Source organism: Ictidomys tridecemlineatus, unplaced genomic scaffold (assembly GCF_052094955.1).
Source record: "Ictidomys tridecemlineatus isolate mIctTri1 unplaced genomic scaffold, mIctTri1.hap1 Scaffold_48, whole genome shotgun sequence".
NCBI lineage: Eukaryota > Metazoa > Chordata > Mammalia > Rodentia > Sciuridae > Ictidomys > Ictidomys tridecemlineatus.
Window position 1 is genome coordinate 1,842,891 of NW_027523119.1, and position 26,911 is coordinate 1,869,801.

At 35.7% G+C, this 26,911-nt stretch overlaps 1 protein-coding gene across 1 annotated transcript in view; it reads right to left on the reverse strand.

Moving 5' to 3' along the window:
* LOC101959896 (tRNA (32-2'-O)-methyltransferase regulator THADA-like) overlaps positions 1–26,911 on the reverse strand; it is a 60,508-nt gene that overhangs the window by 24,208 nt on the left and 9,389 nt on the right. The window contains 12 exon segments of the mRNA XM_078036762.1: positions 2,124–2,269; positions 3,764–3,779; positions 7,184–7,306; positions 11,121–11,243; positions 12,020–12,175; positions 13,008–13,159; positions 14,672–15,163; positions 15,166–15,259; positions 15,261–15,363; positions 16,734–16,954; positions 19,553–19,647; positions 21,664–21,851. Of these exon segments, the coding sequence (XP_077892888.1) occupies positions 2,124–2,269; positions 3,764–3,779; positions 7,184–7,306; positions 11,121–11,243; positions 12,020–12,175; positions 13,008–13,159; positions 14,672–15,163; positions 15,166–15,259; positions 15,261–15,363; positions 16,734–16,954; positions 19,553–19,647; positions 21,664–21,851 (1,909 nt within the window).

A 26,911-nucleotide genomic window follows, 5' to 3' on the forward strand; every position in this document is an offset into this window, starting at 1 on the left:
TGGAAATCAGGGGTTGAATTCTCAATACTATACTGATTCTACTAGGATTATTCCATAATTGTCTAGTACAAGGGGAAATATTTTAGAACCTCAATTTTTAGGCTTATTATAGATATTTAAAGATGTCTTATAATTTCAAAATAGTAGATATCTAATGTCCTGATTTGATTATCAGTTTAAGTTCTTTGTCATTTGATATGTTTAATTTTCTATGACCTAAACTTAAAATAGTGGCCAGCCAGGTATAGTAGTGCACGCCTGTAATTCTAGAAACTCAGGAAGCTGAGGCAGGAGGAGCACAGGTTTGAAGCCAGCCTGGGCAACTTTATAAAACCTGTCTCTGAATAAATAAAAGGGCTAGGGATTAGCTCAATGGTGGAGCACCCCTGGGTTCAGTCACCAGTACTTCCTAATAAAAACCAACTCAAATTTAAATATATATAAAAAGTAACAATTAAGCACCTAAAACATTTTGACAACTGATAGTGTCCTTGAATGGTATTATTAGGCAATTAGTTTAAAAAATGAATAAATAGACTTTGAAATCTAAATATCTTTGCTCTACCATCTTAGATCAATCAAAATACAACGTGAAGACCTAAGCTCCACAGAAAGAAGGGCAGTAAACCAAGTGAGTGGTAAAGACATATTTAGAAAGATATGTCATCACAAATATGTATTAAATATAGGGTACTTAGTTAACATTTTTAAAAATCTTGAACACCTATTCAAATGACCAGTTTACCAACAGGCAAGCCAGACCAGAGAGAATAAGCAAAAGCCTACAGCAAGCCACATGTGGCACCAAATTTTCTGAATTTTACATTAGTGTCTTTATAACCAAGTGTGTTTTTACCAAATTAGAGATGTAGAGGCTCCCTAAAGGCCCTGCATAGCTTATCTAAGAATCAGGTCTTTTACAGATGTGCTACAATATACCTTCTTCACTCCAAAAACTCTCAAAATTTTTGCCAGAAAGGAAGCATAGCCTTATATGTGATACAAGGCTACAAGTAATAAATGGTAAGGGAGTAGGAGCTAAGAGAGGAAGAGTCTCTTTTATATTAAAACTCTATTGGGTACAAGAGTTAGCAAACTAAGCACCAAAGAACCTTCTGCTCACCAGGGCACCTGGAAGATCACAGGCACAGGTAGACACTGGAGAGCAATTCCCAATTTGGATCCAAATCAGAAAAGATACCCTGAGATCTTGCAATGCCATAAAAGCCACAGAAACAAACACTGTGCTCTCTGGTATGTGCTCCTACACAATACCACTACACCTACAAGCTGGCAAGCCCTAAATACAGCCTAAAGCCCTGACCATGCAGAGCTCAGCAGCAGGCAACCTTGATCTCTACAGCACTCTAACAGAGAGCTATAGCAAAACTCTAGAGCCAGTACTCTGCTGATAACCCCAGCAGACAGCCCCAGAATACACCTCAAGTACAAAGTGAAAAGCGTAGTGAGGGGATTCCTGCAGACCCACCCCATGCTGTACCTTCACTGCCTTCACTCTGAAGCCCATATTTGGCTCCTACTCCAAGACAGGAAGAGCAGGGGCTTGAGCTAGGCGGAGGCTAGGGCTGAGGCCAGAGTCAGAGCAGAACACTTGGGAGAGAATAGTTGCTAACCTCAAATACTCTTTTTGAGTTTCAGTCTCTGTTTAGCTATTGCTTATTGGAAGACCAGAAGCATGTTCTCTACCCTATGTACATTCAGCTTCCCAGGAATATGAAGATTAACTTAGAAAACTCAAGTTACTGTAAGTGACATGTTTTGATCAAATATTACGTGGCCACATGAACTGGGGAGACTATTGTTAACTGAAATCTACTAGTAATCTTATAAATAATAAAACCTACTGCTTCCTATGCTACTCCTTTGAACAAATCAATTTAAAAAGAAAAAGAAGAAACCAGGCTCACTGATTTGGACTTTATATTTTGCAATATTTCTACCCCACAATAACAGAGACATTAATGACTGAAAGAAACAGTCAAAAGACATAAGAGGACAGACACAAAGAATCAAGATAATTCTCAGACTGTGTTACCTATGCTAAAATAGTAGATTTTCATGCCTATATCATATTTATATTTCCATAGGAAAAGTCCAAATACCTGAAATTGTACAGCTGCTATTGATAATTTCATCAGAAGATCAAATGCTAAAGTTTTCACGTCTTCAAAAGTATTGGTTAAACATTCTATTAGTATTTGGAAACGATCAACATCAATATCATAGCTCAGCTGATACACTGTTTGGCCTCTACCTGAAGAAAAAAGTTAAAATGAATTTAAAATTTAAATTAAAAAAATTTTTAAAAAGTTAAAATGAATTTAAAAAAAGTGAAAACAACCTTCTGAAGTTATCAAATTTATAGAAAATTAGTTCAAAAATCCACAAATACTTCACTCACGATACTACTTTTTTCATACTTTGCCACACTAGCATAAAAACCCTTTTCCATTAATTTATCTCTTCATATGACAAAATTAAAAAAAATTGGTTTTCCAAATAGGAAATAAGCTTTATAAAAAAATTTAAAACCATTTCATTCTTTTTCAAAAGGTATCATATAAAAGATTCCTAAGTAATTTTTTAAAAATAAATAAAACCAAATAAATTTAGGAACATATCTTTTGAAAAATCTTCATAAAACTTCTTGATCTAGTATGCCACAATGAAATCCTTCATTCTGTATAAATAATATGCACCAATAAAACATTTTTTAATTTTTTAAAAACTTGACCTAGAATCCAAAGTCCTACTGTATTTTAGAATGAAATGACACAGAATAATGTTATTTTTATGTTTATCTTTATTTGAGGTTTATTTTAATAGGGCATATTCTTACATCTTATTATTTTTATATTCACCCCCCATATTCCTGGGATAAATTCCACTTGGTCATAGTATACAATATTTTTAACACACTGTTGTGTTTAGTAGTGTTTTGCTGAGAATTTTCCTTCTGTATTCACAGGGATATTGGTCTGCAGTTTTCTTTCAGTATCTTTGTTCGGCTTTGGTATCAGGGTAAGGAGAGCCTCACAGAATGAGTTAGGAGGTGATCACTCTCTAAATTTGTGAGAGGTTAGGAGGGACTGGTGTTATAAATGTTTGGTAGAATTCACCAGGGAAGCCCCTTGGCTTGGACTTTTCTTTGCTGGCAGGCTTCTTCTTGTTGTTGTTCTTTTTAGTTACACATGACAGTAGCGTGTATTTTGACATATCATACATTCATGAAGTATATCTTCCCATTCTTGTGGTTGTACATGATGTGGTGTTACTCTAGTCATGGGCTAGATTAACTATTTCAATCTCTTGTTATAGGTTTGTTCAAATTACTATTTCTTCCCAAGTCAGAATTTTTTATGTTTCTAGTGACCTGCTCATTCCAGGAGATTGTTCATTGTATTGACTTATTATCCTTTGTTTGCTGTAAGTGTAGAAATGACCCTACTTTCTTTTTTTTGTGTGTGTGTGTGGTGCTGGGGATTGAGCGCAGGGCTTTGTGTATACAAGGCAAGCACTCTACTAGCTGAGCTATATCCCCAGTCCGAAATGTGTCTACTTTCATTGCTGATTTTAGTTATTTGCAACTTTTTTTGTTTTTTCGTAGTCCAGCCTAGCTTAAAATTTTGTCGATTTTATTGATCTTTAAAAAAAAAAAAAAAAAACAAGCTAACTTCTGGTTTTGTTGATTCTCTATTGTTTTTCTATTCTGCATTTTATCCATCTCTGTTCTAATCTTTACTATTTCCTTCCTTCTCCTTGTTTGAGGTTAAGTTTGTTCTTGTAATTTCTTGAGGCATTAGTTAGGTTACTGACTTGAGACCTTTCTTACTTTTTAATGTAGGAATTTACAGGTACATATTTCCTTATGAGCACAGCTTTTGTTATATTCCATAAGTTTGGGTATGTCATGTTTTCGCTTTCATTGATCTCAAGGTATTTTCTAACTTGCTTCATGATTTTTTTCTTTGACCAACTGGGTAAGAGACATTCAAATCTAAAATTTTCTCTTACACTACTGTATGAAAGTGCTAGCATTCCCCAATGTCCCTGGCACTCTCTCTCTCCCACTTGTCTTCCTGAAATTTTTTTTCATAGAACTCATCTCCATCTGAATTTCTACATATTGTTAACTACTGTCTGTCTCACTTCACTAACATACAAACTCTAAAAAAGGAAACACTTGCTTTCATACACTCCATTATCCTTAGCTGTTTGACACATAATAAGCACTAAATCAATACTTCCAAAACAAATCCTCTTAATCTAATTGTAGAATTCAATTTCTCTCCTTGAATATTGTGACATTTAATTCTACTTAATGCATGCGGACTATTCTTCATGGTCTAGAATACAATTGAGGAAAGGCAGAAATCATTTTGACTATTACCAAATCATAGTTCTTCTATAAAATAATGTAAAATCCCCACATTAAAGCTCTTATGATGAAGATGAATGATGAATTTGCATTTTGCATCCTATATTTCAAAGTCATGGCTCTTCAGCCTTCTTTAAAAGTTATGAATGTAGTATGGCTTGCTACATTTGCATTATCCCCACGTTGTTTAATTAATATAAGTACTTATGACATCAGAAACAGCCTAATTATATATATTATATATAAGTATATAATAAGATACATATAGGGCTGGGATTGTAGCTCAGTGGTAGAGTGCTTGCCTTGCACTTACAAGGCACTGGATTCAATCCTCAGCACCACATAAAAATAAATAAAGGTATTGTGTCCATCTACAACTAAAACAAAAAATATTTTTTAAAAAATAAGATACATATAGATATAAAATAAAGTTTCCATATAAGAAACTTTCCATCTTCCATTAGGAAGGTGACTTAAGTTGTTCATTTTCAAAGTATACTTAAATATGTTAAATTTTTCTCCTGACAGAAAAAATACATATCTAATACAGTCTAGTATTTTTCCCCATACACTTAGATTTAGTATAAATACATGAAACATGCAAAAAATTTTTTGTTGAATGTGTAAAGTAATTGATCACTCTCAGATAAACCTGAAATTCAGTTGTAGCACCGCTGAAATTCCCTGAACTAATGGGTACCCTGGTATTCACTTTCTGTGGATACTGTAACAAATTTAGTAGTTTAAAAACAACAGAAATCCATTCTCATAGGAGCCAGAAGTCCAAAGCCAAAGAGCCAACAGGGCCACGCTCAATCCACAGACTCTAAAGGAGCCTCCTCTAGCTTGTGGTAGCTGCCTGCATTCTATGGTTTGTAGCTACCTCACCACAACCTCCACCTCCACTGTCACCCTGCATGCTCTTCAGTGTGCCATATCTTTCTCTGCATCTTTCTTAAGAGAAAACTTTTGATGGCATGTGCAGCCCACCCAGATAATAAATTATCACAATATCCTTAATTTAATCACATCTGTGCAAAAGCCCCTTTTCCATGTAAGGTTCACATTCACAGGTTCTAAGGATTTGACATAGATGCTTTGGGGGACCTTTTCTCAGCCTATCATCCCTACCTAAGTGAGGTGTTTATCACTGTGAATAATGAGATGACCAATTTCTCATTATCTCCTGCTAGGATGCCCTGAGAACATTGTATCAACTATGTAAAATTCCTGCCCAAAATGCATAACTTGAATCAAAACATCAGGAAACAATGAGACAACACTCAACTAAGACATGATCTTCCAATATGTCAATGGCATTAGATAAGAAACTTTACAGATCAGAGGAAGGTAAAGAGAAGCTTAAGACTAAAACGCAATGTGTGAGCTAGGGCTGCTTCTCAGATCATGGGAAATTTGTTTTTCCTATAATAGACCATTTGTTGAGACAACTGACAAAAATTGAACATGGACTACATATTAGATAATAGCACTTATAAACATTAAATTTCCTGAATTTGATCATTATATGATGGTTATAAAACTAATAAGAGATAACAGATAAAGTAAACATGATAAAATATTAAAAACAAATGAATTTAGGGTAGAAGGTACATGGCTATTCATTAAACTACTACTAAAACTTTGCTGCTGGGATGATTTTTTTTTAATAAAAACTTAAAATTTATGTCCTTCAAATGAAGCAAACATGTATTAACAGCAAATAACTCAAATTCCCATTTAAAAAAAATACTTTACCTAATAATTTTTTAGAAAAAGAGAAAAAAAAACAGATACAATGTGACATTCTCCAGTCTTCTGGCCATTCCCTGCTAAAGAGCAGCTGAGAAGGGTATTTTCCTACTTGACTAGAGTCAAGGAAAGCTCAGAGCAAACAAGAAATCCACATTAAGCCGGGCGTGTGGCACATGCCTATAATCCTAGCAACTTGGAACCCTGAGGCAGGAGGATTACAAGTTCATAGCCAGCCTCAGCAACTTAGCAAAGGCCTAAAAAACTGAGGAAGACCCTGCCTCTAAATAAAATATAAAAAGATGGGTGGGGATGTGGCTCAGTGGTCAAGCACCCATGGGTTCAATTTCCGGTACCAAAAAAAAAAAAAAAAAAAGAAAAGAAACCCATATTAAATTATACATTACACTCATGTACAGGGATGAAGAATCATTTCTTGTCAAAAAGGAAATAAAATTATTCAAAGAGGGAAGCTAAGTGCTTATCCTTTTGAGTACCCCACAGAAGGAAAACAGAATATCACTAAACCAGAATGCCTGGCAATGACATCCTCATAATGTCTTTCCGAAACCAAATTGAGGCATATGAAACAGATAGCATATAGGGGAAACCACATTTTAACCACAAAGACTCACTAAGGAATACTAAATACAAAAGAAAGATTATTATTCTAATTTTTAAAACAGAAAGAACAATGTGAGGCCACAGGTTCAATTACCAATACTGAGGTGGGAGGGTGGGAGGAATAGATTGGGGCCCTTTCTTAAAAAAATGAGGAAGGTAAAACACTTCCCTCTTCTCATAATAAGCACAGAAAATTGTAGTGTGGATTTGGCAAATAATGATCAATGGAAAGGAGACATAGCTTCTTTCCCTTCTGTCCTTTACTGGCAAATTTGATCTTATACATGTAAGAACTATATAGTACAAAGGAATCTAAAGACAAGACAATAAACTGAAACTTTAAGAAAAAAATGTTGAAAAGTATGGGTCTTAAAAGAAAACCTTTCCCAAACATAACTGAAAACTTACCTTCTAAGACAGGAAAACTTCAGCTATTGAACCTAAAATGGTTAAAGCTGAAAATCTAGTTGAGTAGGATGATCCAGGAAATAAAGCTTCAAAAAGACTGTTGCAAATGGATGACATGAAATTCTAAAAAAAAAAAAAAAAAAAATTACAGTAAGCATAACTGAGTTAACTCACAATAGGTTATTTTTAAAGTATCACCTTCAAGAGTGGGTGTTTCTTTCATTTTTAATTAAAAGATTTCTAAAACTAATACTGGTTGTTCATGTCTCTTAATAATTCAGCTTGGCACAGACTATGGTCTGGATACAGCTTGTCACCCAAAGGTTCATGTGCTTCAAGCAAATCCCCCAATGTGGTTATGTTGAGATGGCAGTATCCTCAAGAGGGAAGGCCTACTCAGGGCTCCACCCTACTGAATGGATTAAAGCTCTCTCCCAAGAATGAGTCAAGTCTTATAGGACTAAATTAGTTTCTATGAGAATGAGTTTGTTATATACAAATTCAACTTTCTTGGCTTGCTCTCTTGCTTTCACTCTTTCACACACGTGTTGTTTCTACTCTGTGCAAGCTTTCTGCCATATTGTGACACAGCCAAAGAGTCCTTGCGGGATGTCATTACTGTGATGTTTGAACCTTCCAGCCACCAACCTCTTTTCTTTCTCAAGTATCCAGCCACAAGTAGTATGTTATAGCAAAACAAAACAGACTGAGACAATACCTATGATCATAAGCTATAATATGATTTAATGAACCTATCTTAGCAGAGTCAACAAGAAATACAATTCCTATTATAGCTCAGACAAGTAAAAACATATTTTTGGTGAAAGCAAGATCTATTCAGCTCTTGATTTGTGACAGAGCTGTATGAATATTGATTTTCCTAACCAGAGGCATTCAGGTGTCGAAGGTATGAATACTTTTTAATGTTTTAAAATAAACAAAGAAATACCCAATATAGACTACTTGATAAGTTTGGCTATAATATAATTCATTCAAAGATCCAACTATTTCATTGTCTTCTTCTGCCTGGCCCTTTGAGACTCCTGCTCTACTATTCTGTTTATACAAATGATTAAAAATGAAAGCTTATAATAAAATGCAATTTTGAAAAAGCAAAGTGGAATATACTTAGTCCAAGATAAACTCTTTTTCTCTAATTAAAATAATAATGATAATAGTTTCTACATAAGATGAAGAGAAAAATTATAAAGAATGACTATGAGTCTCAAGCTTCCTGTTACTATGGCACCCTAAGCAGCACACAGGCAGCCCTGGTTCCAAATGGCTCAAGACAAGAGTCAAGAATGCAAAAATCCCTGCGTTTTTCTAGTGGGCATACAACCTCAAAAATTTATCCTTTAGGCCCTCACGAGCCCTGTTTACTCGCCTATTAATTATTCTGGGTTTCAAAGGAGTAGGGTGCTTACCAAAAAATATCCTAGTTAAACTAACTTTAAGTAATACAGCCTTCACATTAAAGAACCACAAACTCGTCTTTTAAGAGTTATCTTACCCTAAATGTATTGTCATTTACATTTTTAGATACAGTTCTTTCCCTCAATCATACTGTAACCATAATGAAGACAGAGACCACATATATACACTAGGATCCCTAGTCCTGAGCACAGCATCCTACATTTCATGTGGAGCTCAATATATGCCCTAGTCTCTTTTAATGCTTCCAAGTGAGGCTTCCAAACACCTTGGCCTTCCATGGAAAACTCTCTACACTCAACTTGATTTTATAAACTCTTTCCCCATTACTCAACTCCTCCATTCCTCCAAATCTTAAGTCATTTATACCAGAGAATTCACCATTCCCCAAGTTCTCTCTCTTTTTTCACCACCATACATTCACTTAAGTTAGTCTCATGGAAAAAACTATTGAGATGTTTCAGTCAAAAGCAGATCTGAGGGGCTGGGGTTGTGGCTCAGTGGTAGAGTGCTTGCCTAGCATGCACGAGGCATTGGGTTCAATCCTCAGCACCACATAAGTGTTAAATAATGATATTGTGTCCACCTATAACTTAAGAATATATATTTTTTTAAAAAAAGCAGATCTGGTTTGGGCCCTAGCTCTACTCACTCACGGGTTGAGGGGTGTTGGGCAGGTTACTGAACTTCACTGAGTTTTAGCTTTCTCACTTCTTAAATGGGGATAATGTTTACCCCACAGCCTTTCTTATTAAAGATAAAATAAGAAAATGGATATAAAGCATTTTATGAAAATAAAGGTACTCTAGGGCTGGAGTTGTAGCTCAGTGGTAAAGTGCTTGCCTGGCACGTGTGAGGCACTAGGTTCAATTCTCAGCACTGCACATAAATAAATAAATATAAAGGTCCATCAACATTGAAAATATATTTAAAATTTTGTTATTAATACTAATTATTAAGGTATGAAATCATCTCCATTAGCCTAGAAGGCATTTTTTCAACTAATAGCTTCCTGTCCTCCCCAGCACTTTGTGTACAACAGCCATTGTTATGAGGATGATGACAACATAGTGCCATGGCCACAACCTCTAGAAGCCACAGGAGACTACCAGTCAGGAGAAAAGATCATAACCACAAGATTGACTCAGATTAAGTCTCTAAGAACCAATGTTCAGAAAATACATATCCTTAAGCTCAAACCAAGAAACCGTGAATACATTAAATTTCAGAACCTCAATCCAAAAAACAAGTTGTATGTTTTACATACTTGAGATTTCACAAATGTCATTTTAACCCTTGTGGAAAGAAGCAAAAGAGATGTGTTTTCTTAAATCCAGCAGTTCTGAGAAGATAACCAAAAACTGTCACACGCACGGCAGGGTTCCACATATACTCTAAGTCATTTTTAATGACTCCCACTGAGGCTTTTTAGAGCGATTTATAGTTTAAAAAGGGCTTTCTCACTTAGTCCTCAAATCCAACCTTTTCAGAGGAGTTACTAATCCCAATTACAGTGGAAGAGACTCAAGGCATTCAGCTGGTACAGCAGAAGTGGGACTCATCTTACATCCTTAATGTTCAGGCTATGATTTTCTAATCTTTACTGTTGGGATTGTAAAATGATGAAGCTGATTTCAGCCTTTATATGAGAAAAGCCTTCATTGAATGGGTTTTTATGTTTTAAATGTAAAATTAAAAACCAAGACCATCCATACTAATGCTTAGAGTAGGTAGAGGGTATGCCATAGTTCAAATGTATCATTAATTTATTACACCTGTTCCCCTAAACAAACTAAAACAAAAACAGATGAGGTCTACCTTCTCTCCCACCACCATTGTTTTTTTCTTATTAGCTCTGTCTTTGATTTTAACTTTGGAGAAAATAAAGGTCTGCTTCTGAAAGGCTAGATTTTCAGTAGAACAGAATATTCTGCTGAAAATAAATTGAAGATTGTCAAATTGAGCCCTGGTCCAGACCAGAGCTGTTGTACTTGGGACTCCATACTTCCCATTAACGCTATGCCCTGAACTAGCTCTACTCTCCAAGCTCACTTGAACAAATAGACACAACCTCCTTCCACTGCTGAACTATGGGAAAGGGGTCAGTAACGTGAAGCTACTGAATGTCATGTCAGCCTCAAGAGGAAGAAGGCTCAGCCACAGTAGCCTCCTACCCTGGGGAGGCCTGGAGAAGTCCAGAGCCAGCAATTACCTGCTTGTTAAAGTACTAATTTCACCTGGCCCACATAAGCTGTAAAGTGAGCCTTACTGAGGTGAGCCCATTAATGTCATTCTCTAGCAGTCCTCATGTGCAGCCTGGTCCCCGAGTCATGTGCTACCTTTCCTGGAGTACCAAAGCACCAGAAGAAATATGTAACACCCAGCTTGAAGGAAAAAGCACAGGAACACAATTCACCAAGAGAATTCCATCTGTTTCCCTCTAATGCTTATGTACAATTATTTTAGGTTTCTTAAAACTCTAGATCTGGAAAGATATCACTACCTTATACAATTGTAAGGAAACAGAAGGCTCTTCTTTGGCTAACTCATTCTCTGGTTCATGTTTGGATTTACTTTGCTGCAATTTGTAAAGTACTTGGTAACTTTCCTGTATCCTACAAAACAACTTTGGAGGCAAAAAATAAAAATAAAAAGCATCTGTGAATCTCACATTAAACTAAACTGTCAGCCCTGGAAGGGAACATCTAAGGCAAACAGAGTACTGGTTTTTAAACTCTCAAAATCTACAGTATTTCTTTTTGACAAAAAATTAACATTTACATTTTAAAACCAAAATCAGTATTAGTGCAACTAGAATACAGCCATTAAACCACAGTTCTTACATTTTCCTTTAAGTCAACATGAATCTAAAGACTATATACTCATTTCTATACCAATTCTTCACCCCATGGATGTGTTGTGTGATGAATTCAAATTCAATTATTCAAAAATGACCATTTTGTGAGGTGCTTAGAGAACTATAAAAATGCAAATGCTTCCTTCCTCCATTTACCAAAGTTTTCTTAAAACTACCTTACATTCCAAGAGCCTAAACACCAGATTTTTTTCTATCAAAAAAAGAGGACAAGGGGTTGGGTTTGTAGCTCAGTGGTATAGCACTTGCCTAGACGTGTGAGGCATTTAGTTCAATCCTCAGAACCACATAAAAGTAAATAAAGTCTTTAAAAAAAAAAAAACTCCAGTTTTGCTACCCCAAAATGAACGGTCTTTTTACTCTAGATTTTAATGCCACATGTAAGCTTTACAATATCACAGAGCAAGTCACAGAAGGACCAAGAGGTACCCCAATCCCTTAATCATTCCCACACTCTCCAAAATCTGGGCTCTTCCTCAAAACAATATCCAGAGCAAAGTTCACCACTTTCTAATGCTCAATTCTACCTTTTTAAGAAGAGAACAAATCTGCTGCTGCACTCCTGGAGACTGGCTGTTAAGATTGTATGTGATAAAGAATTGAATCCACTCCATTTCTTCTGTGGAAACAATTTCTGTGCTCCGATTACTTTCACAAAGCAAGCCTAATGTATCTATCCGTACCTAAAATACCAAGTAATGAAATGTTAATTTTTCATTGAGATAAGGAAAGCCTAAACCATTTGAAATGTCTAATTATTTGCACAGGCCATCAACAAAAATAAAACTAAATTTAACCATATGTAACTTGCAAAAATCCTGTAGCTCTTTTCTATTAATTTATCTTATTGTATGAATTGGAGATACATAAAAATCAACAATCTCCAGTTTTATTCCATGGCAATGCTCAGCTTCATACTTTCTGTCTCAGTGACCACTTTACCCTAAGACTGCCTTACCTCACACTCACACTACTGTCATGCACTTCTAACTAGTCTCCTGGTTTGTTTTTGCTCTCACTCTGGAAACTCATCTCTGTTTCCATTAATGCCACTTCCTTGCTGAAGACAGAGTGGCTGTGGCTGAAAGACTTCATTTAACTGGTGACTGGGAAGTAATGAAGTCATCAGCCTGGCATTGCAGCTGTCTATAAAATAGACAAAACAGTCTCCTTCTGCCAGACAATATCCTTAATTCTCCTCCAGGTCTTGTCTATCTGTCGTTCTGCTCCAATATTTCACTTTTCTTATCAGCCACCTCTGATTAGTCTCTTCTGAGCCTCCTAGATAAGTCCTCATGCATAAGGCAGATTTGAATCTATGTTATTTTCTCAAATTTCACAAGGCTTTCTTGTCTCTCAACTAGATATCCGGAGTACAAGGATGACACTTTTCACTTTCTGTTCATCCTCATTATAGACTCCCTAAAACAGTGCTACACTCAATGTAGGAGCCTCTATATTGGGACTGAAAGAATCAGGGTCCTGTACAAATCCCCAGGTATTTTGTTTCCTTACTTGGCAGTGCTGATGAACTAAACCTTGCTTCACTCTTGCACTAGACACAAGGTTCTTCCAAGCATCAGTAGCAGACTGCAGATGTCCATGAGCTCTAGCTGTTCGCAAGCATGCCATCAAAGCTCCCAAAGCCCTTCTGCCATCACAAGACCCTAAGGATGGAAGAGATTGTCCCAAAAGCGCACTAACAAAGACTACGACAGTGTTATACACTGACTACTGCAATTTTCAGTTGTTAATGTTCATGTTTCCAATTAAAGTTATGTTTTCAGAAATAAAAATCAAATTTTACATAAATTCTAAAATGAATTAAAGTTCCTAAAGTAACCCTTATTTTAAAATTATTTAATTGCTCTTGTGTCAATAATTTCAAAGTAAGCATAATTTTCATACTGTTAACATAAGAAATCGTAACTTTTTTGCTAATATTTTTACTTTTTCCTTGATACTTAGAAAGCGAACCAGGAAATAAGTCAGGGGAAAAAAGTGAAATACAATAACAAACTAAAACAATTTTCTGCCAAAAATAGGAAAAACCTTCAATGACTAAAGGTCATTGTGTCTTTAAAAGCAAACACTGACCTTCTCTGCACATTTCAGATTTACTGTTTCTCACTAATAAGGATAAAAGAAAAATCACAAAGAACCTATTGGTATCAGGGGTTAAGACACTGGCCATTACTAAGGGGACAGCAAGTTCTGGCGTACCTTGTTATCAAAATAAAGACAGCCTTGTTTCAGAACAGATTCAGAGGGTTTTTCTCAAAAAGGCAAGGAAAACTTTTTAAAAATTATAAACAAATGCACAAGGCCCTGGGTTTGATCCCCAGTACCAAAAAGGAAAAAAAAAAAGCTTAGATCTAAAGGAAGCCAGGCACAGTGACACACACCTAGGGTCCCAGCTATTTGGCAAGATTGAGGAAGCATGATGGCTTGAGCCTAGGAGATCAAGGCCAGCCTGAGCAACATGTGAGACCCCATTCCAAAAAATTTTTAAATTACAAATAATGGCTTATTTTTATATGCAGAAATCAAAAGTCTTTAACTTTTAGTTGAAAATACTGTTTAAATTATGCAGGATATGCTGTTAGAGTATTATAATTTTAAGATTTATATAATGAACCATGATCATCATTTTTCATATTATTTACTGAAATATGCTTTATTGCAGTATTTCCTTCAGTGTCTGAGTTTTGATGGAATATTTACCCCTATTTTAAAGGATTACAAATAGTTCTTTCTTTAAGTTATGACTCCAAATATTGTCTCTCTCCGAGAGACAAAAACTGCTTCTACCAATGTACCTGTCTTTCAACTTGCCTAAAACAATTTTTAATTACTGTCTCAATCACTTAAATAAGCAAATTATATAAAGCACACATATTTTTATTCTAATAACAAGAAAAAACTTGGTAAAATAAATTAAAACGTTATAATTAAGGAAACTTATCCAGTTTCTGTAACTAGGATAACTCCTTAATTTGTACAAATGACTTAAGTCAAAAACTGCATTCAGCATTGTACAGTAATACTCAACCTAAAATGGCTCTCCTATAGTTCATATAGTGGTAATATTTAAATTGGAATATGGTCAACATCTGCCAAGGTGCCTATATTTAAGCATCATAATAAAAATAACTAAGACAAAAACATATTTTTCTTACCAGTTTTGGCATCAATAGAAGTCTGAAGAATCTTTACCATGTACTTTAAGCTTTCAGGGCTGTAATTCAATAATTTTGGCAAATAATAATCAATCACATAAGATTTTTGATCCAGGCTTACTTCACATAATATAGAAAGGAGAGGAGAAACCCAAGTCTCATGCCACTGGCCAATCCAAGTGCTGTCAACAGTATGGGATTTCATATGACTTCTATGATTTTTAAACATTGTTTCCAAGAGGTCACTTGCATAAGGTACCAGTGATTGGTCCCCCATGACCTCTAAGATTTGAGATGGAATAGTTTTGTCTATTGCCAAAATATGTTTAATTCCTATGCACTCTACCAAACACCCCAGGCATATGTACTTTCCTTTAATATGCCATTCCAATAGCAGAACACTCTTAGTCAATTCCAAAAAGAAAGGATCAGGGACTGAGTCTGCCCCTTCCAAAGTTAGTTGGTGTATTTGGAGAAGATTTCTGAATATGATTTTGTTTGGTGTCTTAGAACATCCAAAAGATATTCCCAGTGTGTATAGACATATTCCAAAAGTCTCCCAACTATGCTTGAATTCCCATTCAGACGGTCCTTTCAGGCTTGGGGAACTTGATTCAAGGATATATATGGCTGAATTTGTCCAAGATGCAAAGTTTCTAGATAGAAACATTTCCAGTGTTGATTCCTTTATCCTGAAGAAAAATGAAACATGAACCATATTATTGTAAAATGGCACATAAAAGTCATTTCATTTTATAAGCATTTAACCATTTAAAATTTTAAATATAAAGAATAAACAGAAAAAAATAGTTATTATTAAATTTACAATTTAAAAAAGTTACAAAGCCAAAACAGATCTCAAATTTGTGTATGAATCTTTTCACCTTCTAAAAAATAATCCAAAATGAATTATTGGAAACTACTGGAGGTGAATGAATCACTGGCTATTTTCATAGCGATGACAGTTTCAAAAGTCTTTTAAAATATAAGGGCCTCAGGCTGGGGAAAGTTAAAGTAAATGGGGTTTAGGGCAATGAAAATATTCTAAAGTTGGCTGCACTGATGGTTGTACAAATCTAAATGTACTAAAAGTCACACACTTTAAATGTGTGACTTGTATAATATGTAAATTATAGCTATGTAAACATGATCATTTTCTTCTGCTATCCACATGCTCATTATTATCAAGCCATATCTATAGTTTTGACATTTTAAGCACATGAGCACTTTCAGCCATTATGGCAAAAACACACATGAAAGAAAAACATAGAGTGTATCACTGTGAAGTCAGAAGACCTTATACAGTTGTTGGCTTGGGTTTCTTATTAGCAACATATTTAAGAAAGCATTTACTCTTCTAAGCTTTACTTTAACCAATCAACAAATTAGATTTCTTATTCTTTCTATCAAACATATGAAAGTCACATTAGATTATCCATGCTGAAATTCTTCATCAATTCTCTAGCAATGTACATATAAAAATTTTTAGGTTTTTGTTTTTTTGTAGGCATTTTATTGCTGGAAATTAAACCCACACATGATAAGTGCTCTACCACTGAGCTGCAGTCTCACAGTCCCAAATTTTTATAGTTTTTAGAAAATGAGAGCGTAGCCAGGCATGGTGGCACACACGAATAATTCCACCAACTTGGGAGTCTAATGCAGGAGGATCACAAGTTCAAGACCAGCCTCAGCAACTTAGCAAGACACTGTCTCAAAATAAAATAAAAAGAACTGGGGATGTAGGTCAGTGGTGGAGTGACTGGGCTCAATATCCAGTACTATCATCACCCCCCCACCAAAAATGGTAACAGAGAAACTGAATGTTAAATTTAATTTTAGAAATTAATTACAGGTTAACTGGTACCAATACTCCCTATAAATCTTTCAATTCACCCCATCTTCTCTTTCACGTCCATTTCATTCCCTACACATATTCTACTTTTAATTTAGAATTTATCCTGAGCATTTTTCATGTAATTACTAAGTATACTGGTACAGTTGCAACTTGTAAATGTCTTATAAGCAAAACAAAATATGAAACAGCAGCATGAAAACTCACTGTGAACTCAAGGTGAACAAAACATGCACAGTGTCCAAGGGCAGGGCCTCTCCACTCAGGCCCATGCTCCCATCCTGCCAGTCCAACATGGCAAGTGTCCCCTGACACAGGAATAAGAGAGCTGACACAGAGATTTCAGCACAACAGAGGCTCCTGCAGCTGTTCATGAACCACTCAGGGATGCTGGTACAGTCTACTGAATGGAGAAGCAAACTGCTAATCTGAAAGAAAAAAAAAACTAATATATATATAGGTTTAAAACTTTCCAAGAGATACTTCAAAATACAAATCAAAAAATGCTTTCTCCTGAAATATCCCTGGAAAAGTAACTAAACCTAAAATAGCCATAGACATTAAATTATATTAGTATGAAAAGGAAAAATATTAAAACTAGGTATATGAATCATTTTACTGATTTGAATGTACTGGTATAGCACACTACATCACCACCACCTACAGGTGATGAGTTTAACACTTTGAGAGGTGATGTGAGAAAAAAAAATTTCAATTTTATCTAATGATAATTCCTATGTGATCTCATAGAATAGTATGTGTATATGTGTGTATATTGTTTTTTGCACACATAATAAATATAGTAAAAAGTTAAGTAAAATGACAAAATTAGTTTCTAGATACAGCAAGAAAAAGAACTGCAAGCAGTAAATGTAAGTACTGTGGTCTAAATTATTATGCTTTCCATATAGGTGCAGGGGATGTAGCCCAGTGGTAGATCCTATGATTAGAAGTCAAAAGACCCTAGGTTAGTCTCCAGCATAACTCAATAAAAATATGTGTGTGTGTGTGTGTGTGTGTGTGTGTGCATGCGTGCGTATGCACAAATATATTTATGCACACACACATGAACACACTCTTTTCCAAATGGATCAAACTCACTTAACAACTTATTGTAGTATGATTCCTACCTAAAGTTCATGATTTAGAGATATTTCTAATAAAAAGAATATTTATTTGTCATAAGGTTGTACTGTGTATGTATCTAAACATTAATTTTCTGCATAATTTTGGTATTACGAGTATTTTTTATGATACTGAGGAGATATAGAACTTAACAAAGAGCACCAAAGAAATTAAAAGGTTATATTCCAAAAATGTTGATGATTGTAAAATAGACTTATAAGAATTGTTACTTTTTTAGTACAGATGAATTTTTCAAGTTCTCTTATTATAAAACAAAAAAGTCATCAGAAAGATAGTCTATGCAAAAGAATTTTTATTTCACTCTATTTATTTTTTATTTTGGTACAGGTGATTTAACTCAGGGGCGCTTTTATATTGAGGTATATGCCCAGTTCTCTTTATGTTTTTGTTTTCTTTATTTTTTAAAAATAATTTTAACTTCTAATAATATGGTGATTATTCAACCCAGGGTAAGAAGTATGAGAGACACTACAAATTATCTACTAAACATTCATCTGTTCTTTATTGTTGATAGCAAATCTAACATGTCCAGCCAAAGGCAGGATACTCACTTCCCCAATTTTTTTTTTTACAACTAAATGCAGCCAGATGAGAGCACTCAGACTAATAGGATACAAGCAAAAGTTCTTCATCTATCTTTGTTTTTCCTAATTAAAGGTACAGATGTAGTGGGCTCTCTTTCTATCTAGCACAATCCTAAAGTCATTGTGGTAGATAGACACAATGACTTTATTTTGTTTATTTATTTTTATATAGTGCTGAGAATCGAACCCAGTGCCTCACACATGCTAGGCAAGTGCTCTGCCACTGAGCCACAACCCCAGCCCTTATGTTTATTCTGAGACAGGGTCTCGATAATTTGCTGAGGATCTCATAAGTTGCAAAGGCTGGCAACAAATTTGCAATCCTCTTATCTCAGCTTCCCAAGTCCTTGGGATAACAGGCATGTGCCACCACACATGGCATTTTTTATTTCACCTTAAAAATATGTTTAGGAAGGTCTTCTCTGTACTGGCAGCAGCTCTCTTGCCATGTCTCCTGACCCCATGAAAATGTATGCCTGTTTCAAAATCCTCTCCACCTACTCCTTGGTCAGGAGCATCTCTTAGCTGCTGAGCCAACCACTATCTGCAGTGATGCTGAACAACCAGAGACAATGACATCTGAGAAACCCTTCTCTAAAGCTTTTCTCCTACCCAATTCTGGGATTTGCCCTTTCAGGGGCCATAGGGCTCTTTTTGCCAGATAGTGGCCTTTCTCATGCTCTTTGCCATGTGAAAGAGCAGTCTCCACCTTGCTTTCTTCCTATCTGCCCTATATGTTCCTTTTCCTATATCTCCAAAGGCACCCTGGGAAAGTGGTTGGCTCAGGGTATGACAGAAGAAAAACAAATAAATACTGTATAAATAAGAAAATATTGGGAAGCCAAAGGCAGTAGCACATGCCTATAATTTCAAAACCTGGGAAGCTGTGGCAGAAGGATCACAAATTTAAGGCCAGCTTCCACAACTTAGCAAGATCCTGACTCAAAATAAAAAAGAGCTGGGGCTATAGCTCAACATGAAGGCACCCTTGGGGTCAATCATTAATACCAAAAAAAAAAAAGAAACTAAGTTTTGTTTTGGGGCTAGGAATATAGATCATTAGCAGAGCATTTGCTTAGCATACACAGGCCCTGAGTTCAATTACCAGCACTGCAAAAAAATAAAATTCTAATTCTCAGTAAAGTCAAATTCTTCTCTTTTTTTTCTTTTGGCAGTGTTGGGAATTGAAAAGGTGAGAGAATCTAGTGCATTCGAAGCAAGTGCTCCACCACTGAGCCACAGTCCCACTCTCTCAATAGAATACAATTAATTCTAAAAAGGAGAGGATGCACTTACCAATTCAGGAGTCTTTTCAGATGGATGAAACATTGTCTTAATAAAAAGAATAACAGCTAATCCCGATGTACTCTGAATAGTCTGTAATAGGTCATCTATTTGGCAAAAGAAAAGGCAACATGTATTAAATGACAGAATTTCCAGTGCCATGCAAAAAGAAAACACTGTAGGGTCAATCCTGGGTAAAGCTCCTAGCTTGACCACTTCTTAGATGAGTAATTCTTAGACAAGTTATTGAACCTCCCAGGAACTCAGCCTTCTCTTCTGTAAAATGGGGAAATATAACCTCTGACACATTTTCATAAGGTTTAAAAAGATAAATGAAGAGGGTTTATGTACTCAATTAATATTGATTCCTTTTTCTCTAGAGCATCCACTCTTTCTCTCCACCTACAGGCTCCCAGAATGCCTCATAGCAGTACCACCTGTCCCCTCCCATCCACCAATACCTCTGAATTCCAACCCACATGCATACACTTTTTCTCAAAGAAATTTCAGGGCTTGTGCAAAAATATCTATATCCACGCTAATCACAAACTTTACTATGACTGGTATTGTACCCTAAGCAACCAAACAATTTTAACTGGATATCTTCTTGTTATTTTATCTTTATTAACTTCTAATAATATGGTGTTTATTCGACCCAGGGTAAGAAGTATGAGAGACACTACAAATTATCTACTAAACATTCATTCTGTCCTTTATTGTTGATAGAAAATCTAACATGTCCAGCCAAAGGCAGGATACTCACTTACCCAATATTTTTTTTTCACAACTAAATGAAGCCAGATGAGAGGGCTCAGACTAATGGGATACAAGCAGAAGTTCTTCAGCTATCTTTGTTTTTCCTAATTAAAGGTACAGATGTAGGGGCTCTCTTTCTTCCTGCCTTGAACACAGACATGATGTCTGGAGCCACAGCAGTCACAGCAAACATGAGGCAACAAACAACATGGGTGAAAGCCGACATGCCAGAGAAGGAAGATAGAAAACATTTGTGTCCTACTGTGCCTAGCACAGTTCTGGATCACTTGCTACTGAACTTCTTGTTGTAAGGGAAGGAAGAGGAGGCACATTTGCTTAAGTTTCTTAAGTTCAGTTTCCATTACTTGCTGCTAAACATTGTATATCAACATGAAGCTTTAAAATCCTGGAAAATAGCTTCTTTCCTCAATAGCCTCTTACAGCCTGGTTTTTGGTTTCTGTAATGTTAGCAATTGTTGATGCTTAATAATGCCTACTTCAAATCCCTGGGAGTTTCAAACTGATGATATTCAATCACTTCATTTCTTTTTTTAATTTATTAGATGAATTTTTTATTTTTTAAATGGGAATTAAACCCAAGAGCATTCTGCCTTTGTGCTACATCCCTAGCCTTTTGTTATTTCTTGAAATAGGGTCTTGCTAAATTGCCTAGTCTGGCCTTAAACTTGCAATCCTGCTGACTCAGCCTCTTGAGCAGCTGGAATTACAGACCTGCACCACCAGTCCCAGCTGTTAAAGGACTTTTATAAAGAGAAATTTACAAGGCTGGGATGTAGCTCAGTGGTAGAACACTAATCAAGCATGCATGAGGACCTAGGTTCAATCCCCAGGACAATAAACAAATAAATAGAAATTTCCTCTCATCTATTTGGTATCCTAGTAGCATAGTTCCTATGGACAGAAGTAACATGTAAGATACACGAAGGAGTATTGATGAGGCCCACAATCAACAACAACTGTCACCATCTGAAAATAGCTCTTGCTGCTAAAGAGAAATGTAAGTGTTGTTCTCATCTTTATAAACTTCCCTCAAAATTTGGAAATTTCTTCTATGAAGAATTTTCTTTTGCTACTTAAAGTCTGTAGTTTTTCAACACTAAGATTGTTAGGTTTTCTTCTTTGTATACAATACACACACACTTATAAAAGTCCTTCAACATTAACCCTTGCTGCATTGGTACATTTGATAGAAAAAGTCATTAAAAACATGTAATCCAGGACTTTTCTCCCACTTTGAGAGGGTGGAAAATAAGTTCCACATCTCAGTAAAATGTATTGCAGACCATTTTTAGGAGGAATGGACTGACACTCAATTAGAACCATAATTTGTTTGCTGTTACACTTACCATCACTTAAGAACTTGGTGAAAATATTCAGCAAGTCACACATACTTTGCCATATGGGAGAACTGGAAGCCTTCCAGAGATTCCCATGGAAAGTCTGTGCTTTCTTTATTAACATCGTTGAAGCTCTAATGCCTACCAACAAGTCATTCATCAACTGTGTTTGAACAATATGATTTCCAGCAAATTTTCTACAAAGAAGAAAAGGCATTATTAATAAAGGAAATTCAAATACATGTTACCATTTTTATACCTCTCCAAAATAAACACTCCTCAAAGGGCCAAAATTAATTTTAGATTATGCTAGATAAGCCTCTATCTTCCAAACATTCCAATTTTGTAAACTTTCGACACTCTTACCTCAACAGGCACCTCTTTCTTAGCCAATGACTAACCTCACTTTCTATTTTAGGGAAAAGGTAAGAAATCAAGAAAAAAATTCAAGAATGAATAACACAACTTAAACTTGAATACTCCTTCAACCTTGATACCCTTTTTTGAACTGGCTTCCAACATGCTAGGCTCTCTTAGATTTCCTACATCACTTCTTAAACACTAGAACCAGTCTACCTTTTTTTCCCTAATTGTTTTTGGGGGTTTATTTGGTTTGTTTTGCTTTGATGGTGCTGGGGATTAAACCCAGGATTTCATGCCTGCTAAATAGGCACTCTACCACTTAGCAATGTTCTCAGCCTCTCCCTCTCTTTTGATGCCAAAGTTTGGATATCTACTAACAATACCCAAACTTTCATTGATTTATATCTCTTTAATTCCAGATTCATTCACTAACTTCCTATTCAATATCTTCACTTGACTATCTCAAAATATGTGAACTTATCTTTAACTCCTGCTCCATCTGATGGAATCTCTATCTACAAACACACTGCAATCATTTTTCCTTCCTCCCTTCATTCCATCTATCAGAAAATCCTGTTGGTTCTACCTTCAAAAAATATCTAGAATCTGATGGCCTCCACTGTTACCATCTTGACCTAAACCTGCTCCTCCTCCCCCCTAAGATTCCTGCAATAGCTTCCAATCAATCTCTCAGTTTCTGTTCTTGCCCTTCCCAGGCTTTTTTTTTTCCTGGTAGTATTGAGGATTGACCCAGGGCCTTGCACATGCTAGGCAACAGCGCTACCTCTGAGCTATACCCTATCCCACAGTATATTTTCTTTTTTTTTTTTTAAAGAGAGAGCAAGGGAGAGTGAACAAGAGATTGAAACAGAGAGAACAAGAGATGGGGGCCCCGGCAGGAGGGAGTTTTTTTTTTTTTTCAAGAGTGAGTGAAAGAGAGAGGGGGACAGAGAGAGAGAGAGAATTTTAACATTTATTTATTTTTTCTTAGTTCTCGGCGGACACAACATCTTTGTTGGTATGTGGCGCTGCTGAGGATCGAACCCGGGCCGCACGCATGCTAGGCGAGCGTGCTACCACTTGAGCCACATCCCCAGCCCCCCACAGTATATTTTCAACACAGAAGAACATAGAGTAATCCTATTAAATAATAAGGCAGGCTGGGGTTGTGGCTCAGTGGTAGAACACACACCTAGCATGTGTGAGGCCCTGGGTTTGATCCTCAGGATCACATAAAAATAAATAAATAAAATAAAGGTATTGTGCCCAAGTACAACTAAAAAATAAATATTAAAAAAAATCATAAGACAAGCTAGGCATGGTGGCACATGCCTACAATGTTTTGTAGTCCCAGCCACTCAGAAGCCTGAGGCAGGAGGATCACAAATTCAAGGCCAGCCTCAGCAACTCAGTAAAGCCCTAAGCAACTTAGCAAGAACCTGTCCCAAAATAACAAATAAAAAGAGGTAGGGATATAGCTGAGTGATAAAGCCCCCCTGGATTCAATCCCCATTATCAAATAAAAAAGAAAAAAAAGTAAGTAAAAAACACTTGGGGGCTGGGGTTGTGGCTAAGTGGTAGAGCGCTTGCTTAGCATGTGTGAGGCCCTGAGTTTGATCCCTGGCACCACATAAAAATAAAAACAAATAAAATAAAAGGTATTGTGTCCATCTACAACTAAAATTTTAAAAAACTGACCATTCCTCAAAACATTAAACACAGAATTATCGTATGGTCCAGCTATTCTACAGAGACTCAAACATGAACACCAATGTTTAGCGCAGCATTATTCACAATAGCCAAAGGAGGAGAAAGTCCAAATGTCCATCAACATATGGATGAATAAACAAAATGTGGCATATAGATAGAGAGACTATTTGTAAATAGGAATAAATTTCAGATACATACTACTGCAGAGATGACTCTTAAAAACATTTTTTAAGTAAAATAAGCCTATTACAAAAAGACAAATATGATTCTCTTTATATGAGTACCTAAAACAGGTAAATTCAAAAAGCTACAAAAAGTAGAATAGAAGCTCCTAGTTACTAGGGGCAGTGGAGAGGGAACTCTCTTTTGAATACATTGAATTTGAGGTACCTGTAAAATATCCAACTTGAGATGTCCAGAAATAAGCCTACCACCCAGAGAAGAGAACTTAGAGTGATAATTTGGGAATCCTGACTATATAGATGGTAGATAATACCAAAAAAAAAAAAAGAATGATTCTAAGCAGTCAGAAAAAATAAAATAAAAAGAATTGAACCCATATTTAAGAGAAGAGCTGATGAAGAAGAGTCTAAAAAGAGACAGAGAAGGAGCTTCTAGTGTGGCAGAAGGAGACATCACATTGAAGATGACATACAGGTATTACTTCTGTTCCCTTCCAGAACCTTCCTAAACCAATAGCCATAGGCTTTAAGACATAAAGACATAAATACATAAGGGCAGCAAATAAGACAATCACCATACTTTAAAAGTATGATTCTGAGCCTAAAAGGCTCAGAGATTGTAGACACTAAGCATTTCTTGAATTGGAGATAAATGCAAAGCTGAAAACAGGAAGACTGGCTGCAAGCCTACTTGAGAACTCTGCATCACATTCCCTTGCCAACAGACAACTGGTTTACCTTTGGAGAATATAAACTGTCAAGTGTCTGGGAAAAAAAAAAAACAGCACACACAATGTCATATTGCAGACAGGAAAATTATGTAAATGCATGCACAATAGATGCCTACAGCCAAGACCTCAACTTTCTGCCCTCATTCATCAACCAGAATATTAAGACAGTGATCTGATAGTTCTTTTATAGTGAATCTACCACTAGATCAAAACAAGACCTAAAGATAGTGACATAAAGGGTTCCATCAAGATACAGCCCAGCCAGACCAGCCTAGAATAAAACTTGCAATCAACCCCATTCATATGCACAGAGATGCAAATCAATTTTCAGTGCCCTATTTTTAAATATGAATACCCAAAAGATAATTAGACTTCTGACAGGAAAGTTGCTAGCAGGAAATATAGTGACCAAACCCAGCAAACAGAAAAAAAGCAACTTACAAAAAATAAAAGCATGTAAATATAAGAATACTTGAAGCAAACAAACAAAAAACAACCATCATTAATATCATCAGAGAAAAAACATAGGAAACTTCGCCCCATGAAATAAGAACAGTAAATTATGAAAAAGGATCAAAGGTAGGAGAAGGGCTCTTCTCTTTCACATTTATTCTCATAATAATTTGACTTTTAAAATTAAATATCAAAGGGCTGGGGATGTGGCTCAAGCGGTAGCGCGCTCGCCTGTCATGCATGAGGCCCACCCAGGTTCGATCCTCAGCACCACATACAAACAAAGATGTTGTGTCTGCCGAAAACTAAAAAATAAATATTAAAAATTCTCTCTCTCTCTCTCTCTCTCTCTCTCTCTCTCTCTCTCTCTCTAACAAAATAAATAAAATTTTTAAAAAATTAAATATCAAATCTCTATAGAATAAATTTAAATAATCAGGTCTAACATTAAGGGAGAAGGACACATTCTGAGAACTTTTGAAAATTTTCTTTGTACAGAGAAAATGTACAACTATAAGCATGCACGCATACACACCACAAGCATGTAAATACATAGCACTTGCCTATTTTCTTCTAGGATTTCAATTAAACTCTTCCACAGGAAATGAAGTACTGAAACAAAAAGAATATAATGACAATACAGAAATTAAAATTGGGAACTTTAACTTCAGTACAAGATTTATTTTAAATCGGTTTTCTAAAATATCATAATAGAGAAGCAAAGATTTTAAAAAGAGCATAATATACTTTAGTGATTTTTTCCTATTGCCAAAAAACTTAAAAGCACCAGTTCCAAAATGATGCATAAGCAACAAAATACCCTAAGAACAAAATAAAATAATAGCACTTACCATTTTTAAGAAGATTATTAATACTTGCTTTACTTATTGGGGGGAAAATTAATATTAGTAAGGAATTTCACTAAACTTAACATCATTTAAAAATAATGACATGACAGGTTATTATCCAGAAAAAGTATTAGAAAAGTGCTGGCTTACCCAAATTAAAATTCTCCATACAGGAAGATATATTGTCAATTACTTTCCTATATGAGTATAGATCAGTAGTATTCAATTCTTGAAGACGAGAAGTAAAACTGTGTACAGCCTCAGTTAGAAAAAATTTAGGTAGGCCATTTAGTGAGCTAGAAAGAGAATCAAATATTAAAAATCTGACAACTTTGTACTGCCAATATGTGGGGAAAGAGGATAATCATCCAAATGTAGAAATACTGAACTAAACCCTCAAAGTATAGCCAGAAAATTACAACTTCATATCACCATCGCTGGAATTCCCTGGTCTATCATTTCTCTTCTGGTTTCCCTGGCTCCATATTGCTTCTCTCACATCTCCTATACCATTCTCAACAGAAAAGCCAGAGTGATAATTCTAAAATGCCATGTAACAGTCCTTCCTCAGTATCCACAGGGATTTGGTTCCAAGATCCCACACAAATACCAAATGTGAGGATGCTCAAGTCTTTTATATAAAATGGCATAGTATTTACATACAATCTGTGTACATCCTCCCATATACTTACATCATCTCTAGATTACTTAAATACCCAATATAATGTATATGCTATGTAAATAGTATTCTGTATTGTTTAGGAATGGTAACAAGGAAAATGTCTATACACGTGTAGCACACAGCAATTTTTTGAATATTTTGATCTATGGTTGGCTGAATGAAAAACCCACACATATGCAGAGCTGACCTGCCTAAAAGCCTTCAACAACTTAAAAACACATGCATACAAACACAGTTTTCAATGACCTTATACAATCTGCACCATCCACTATTAGCTCTCCAACCTCA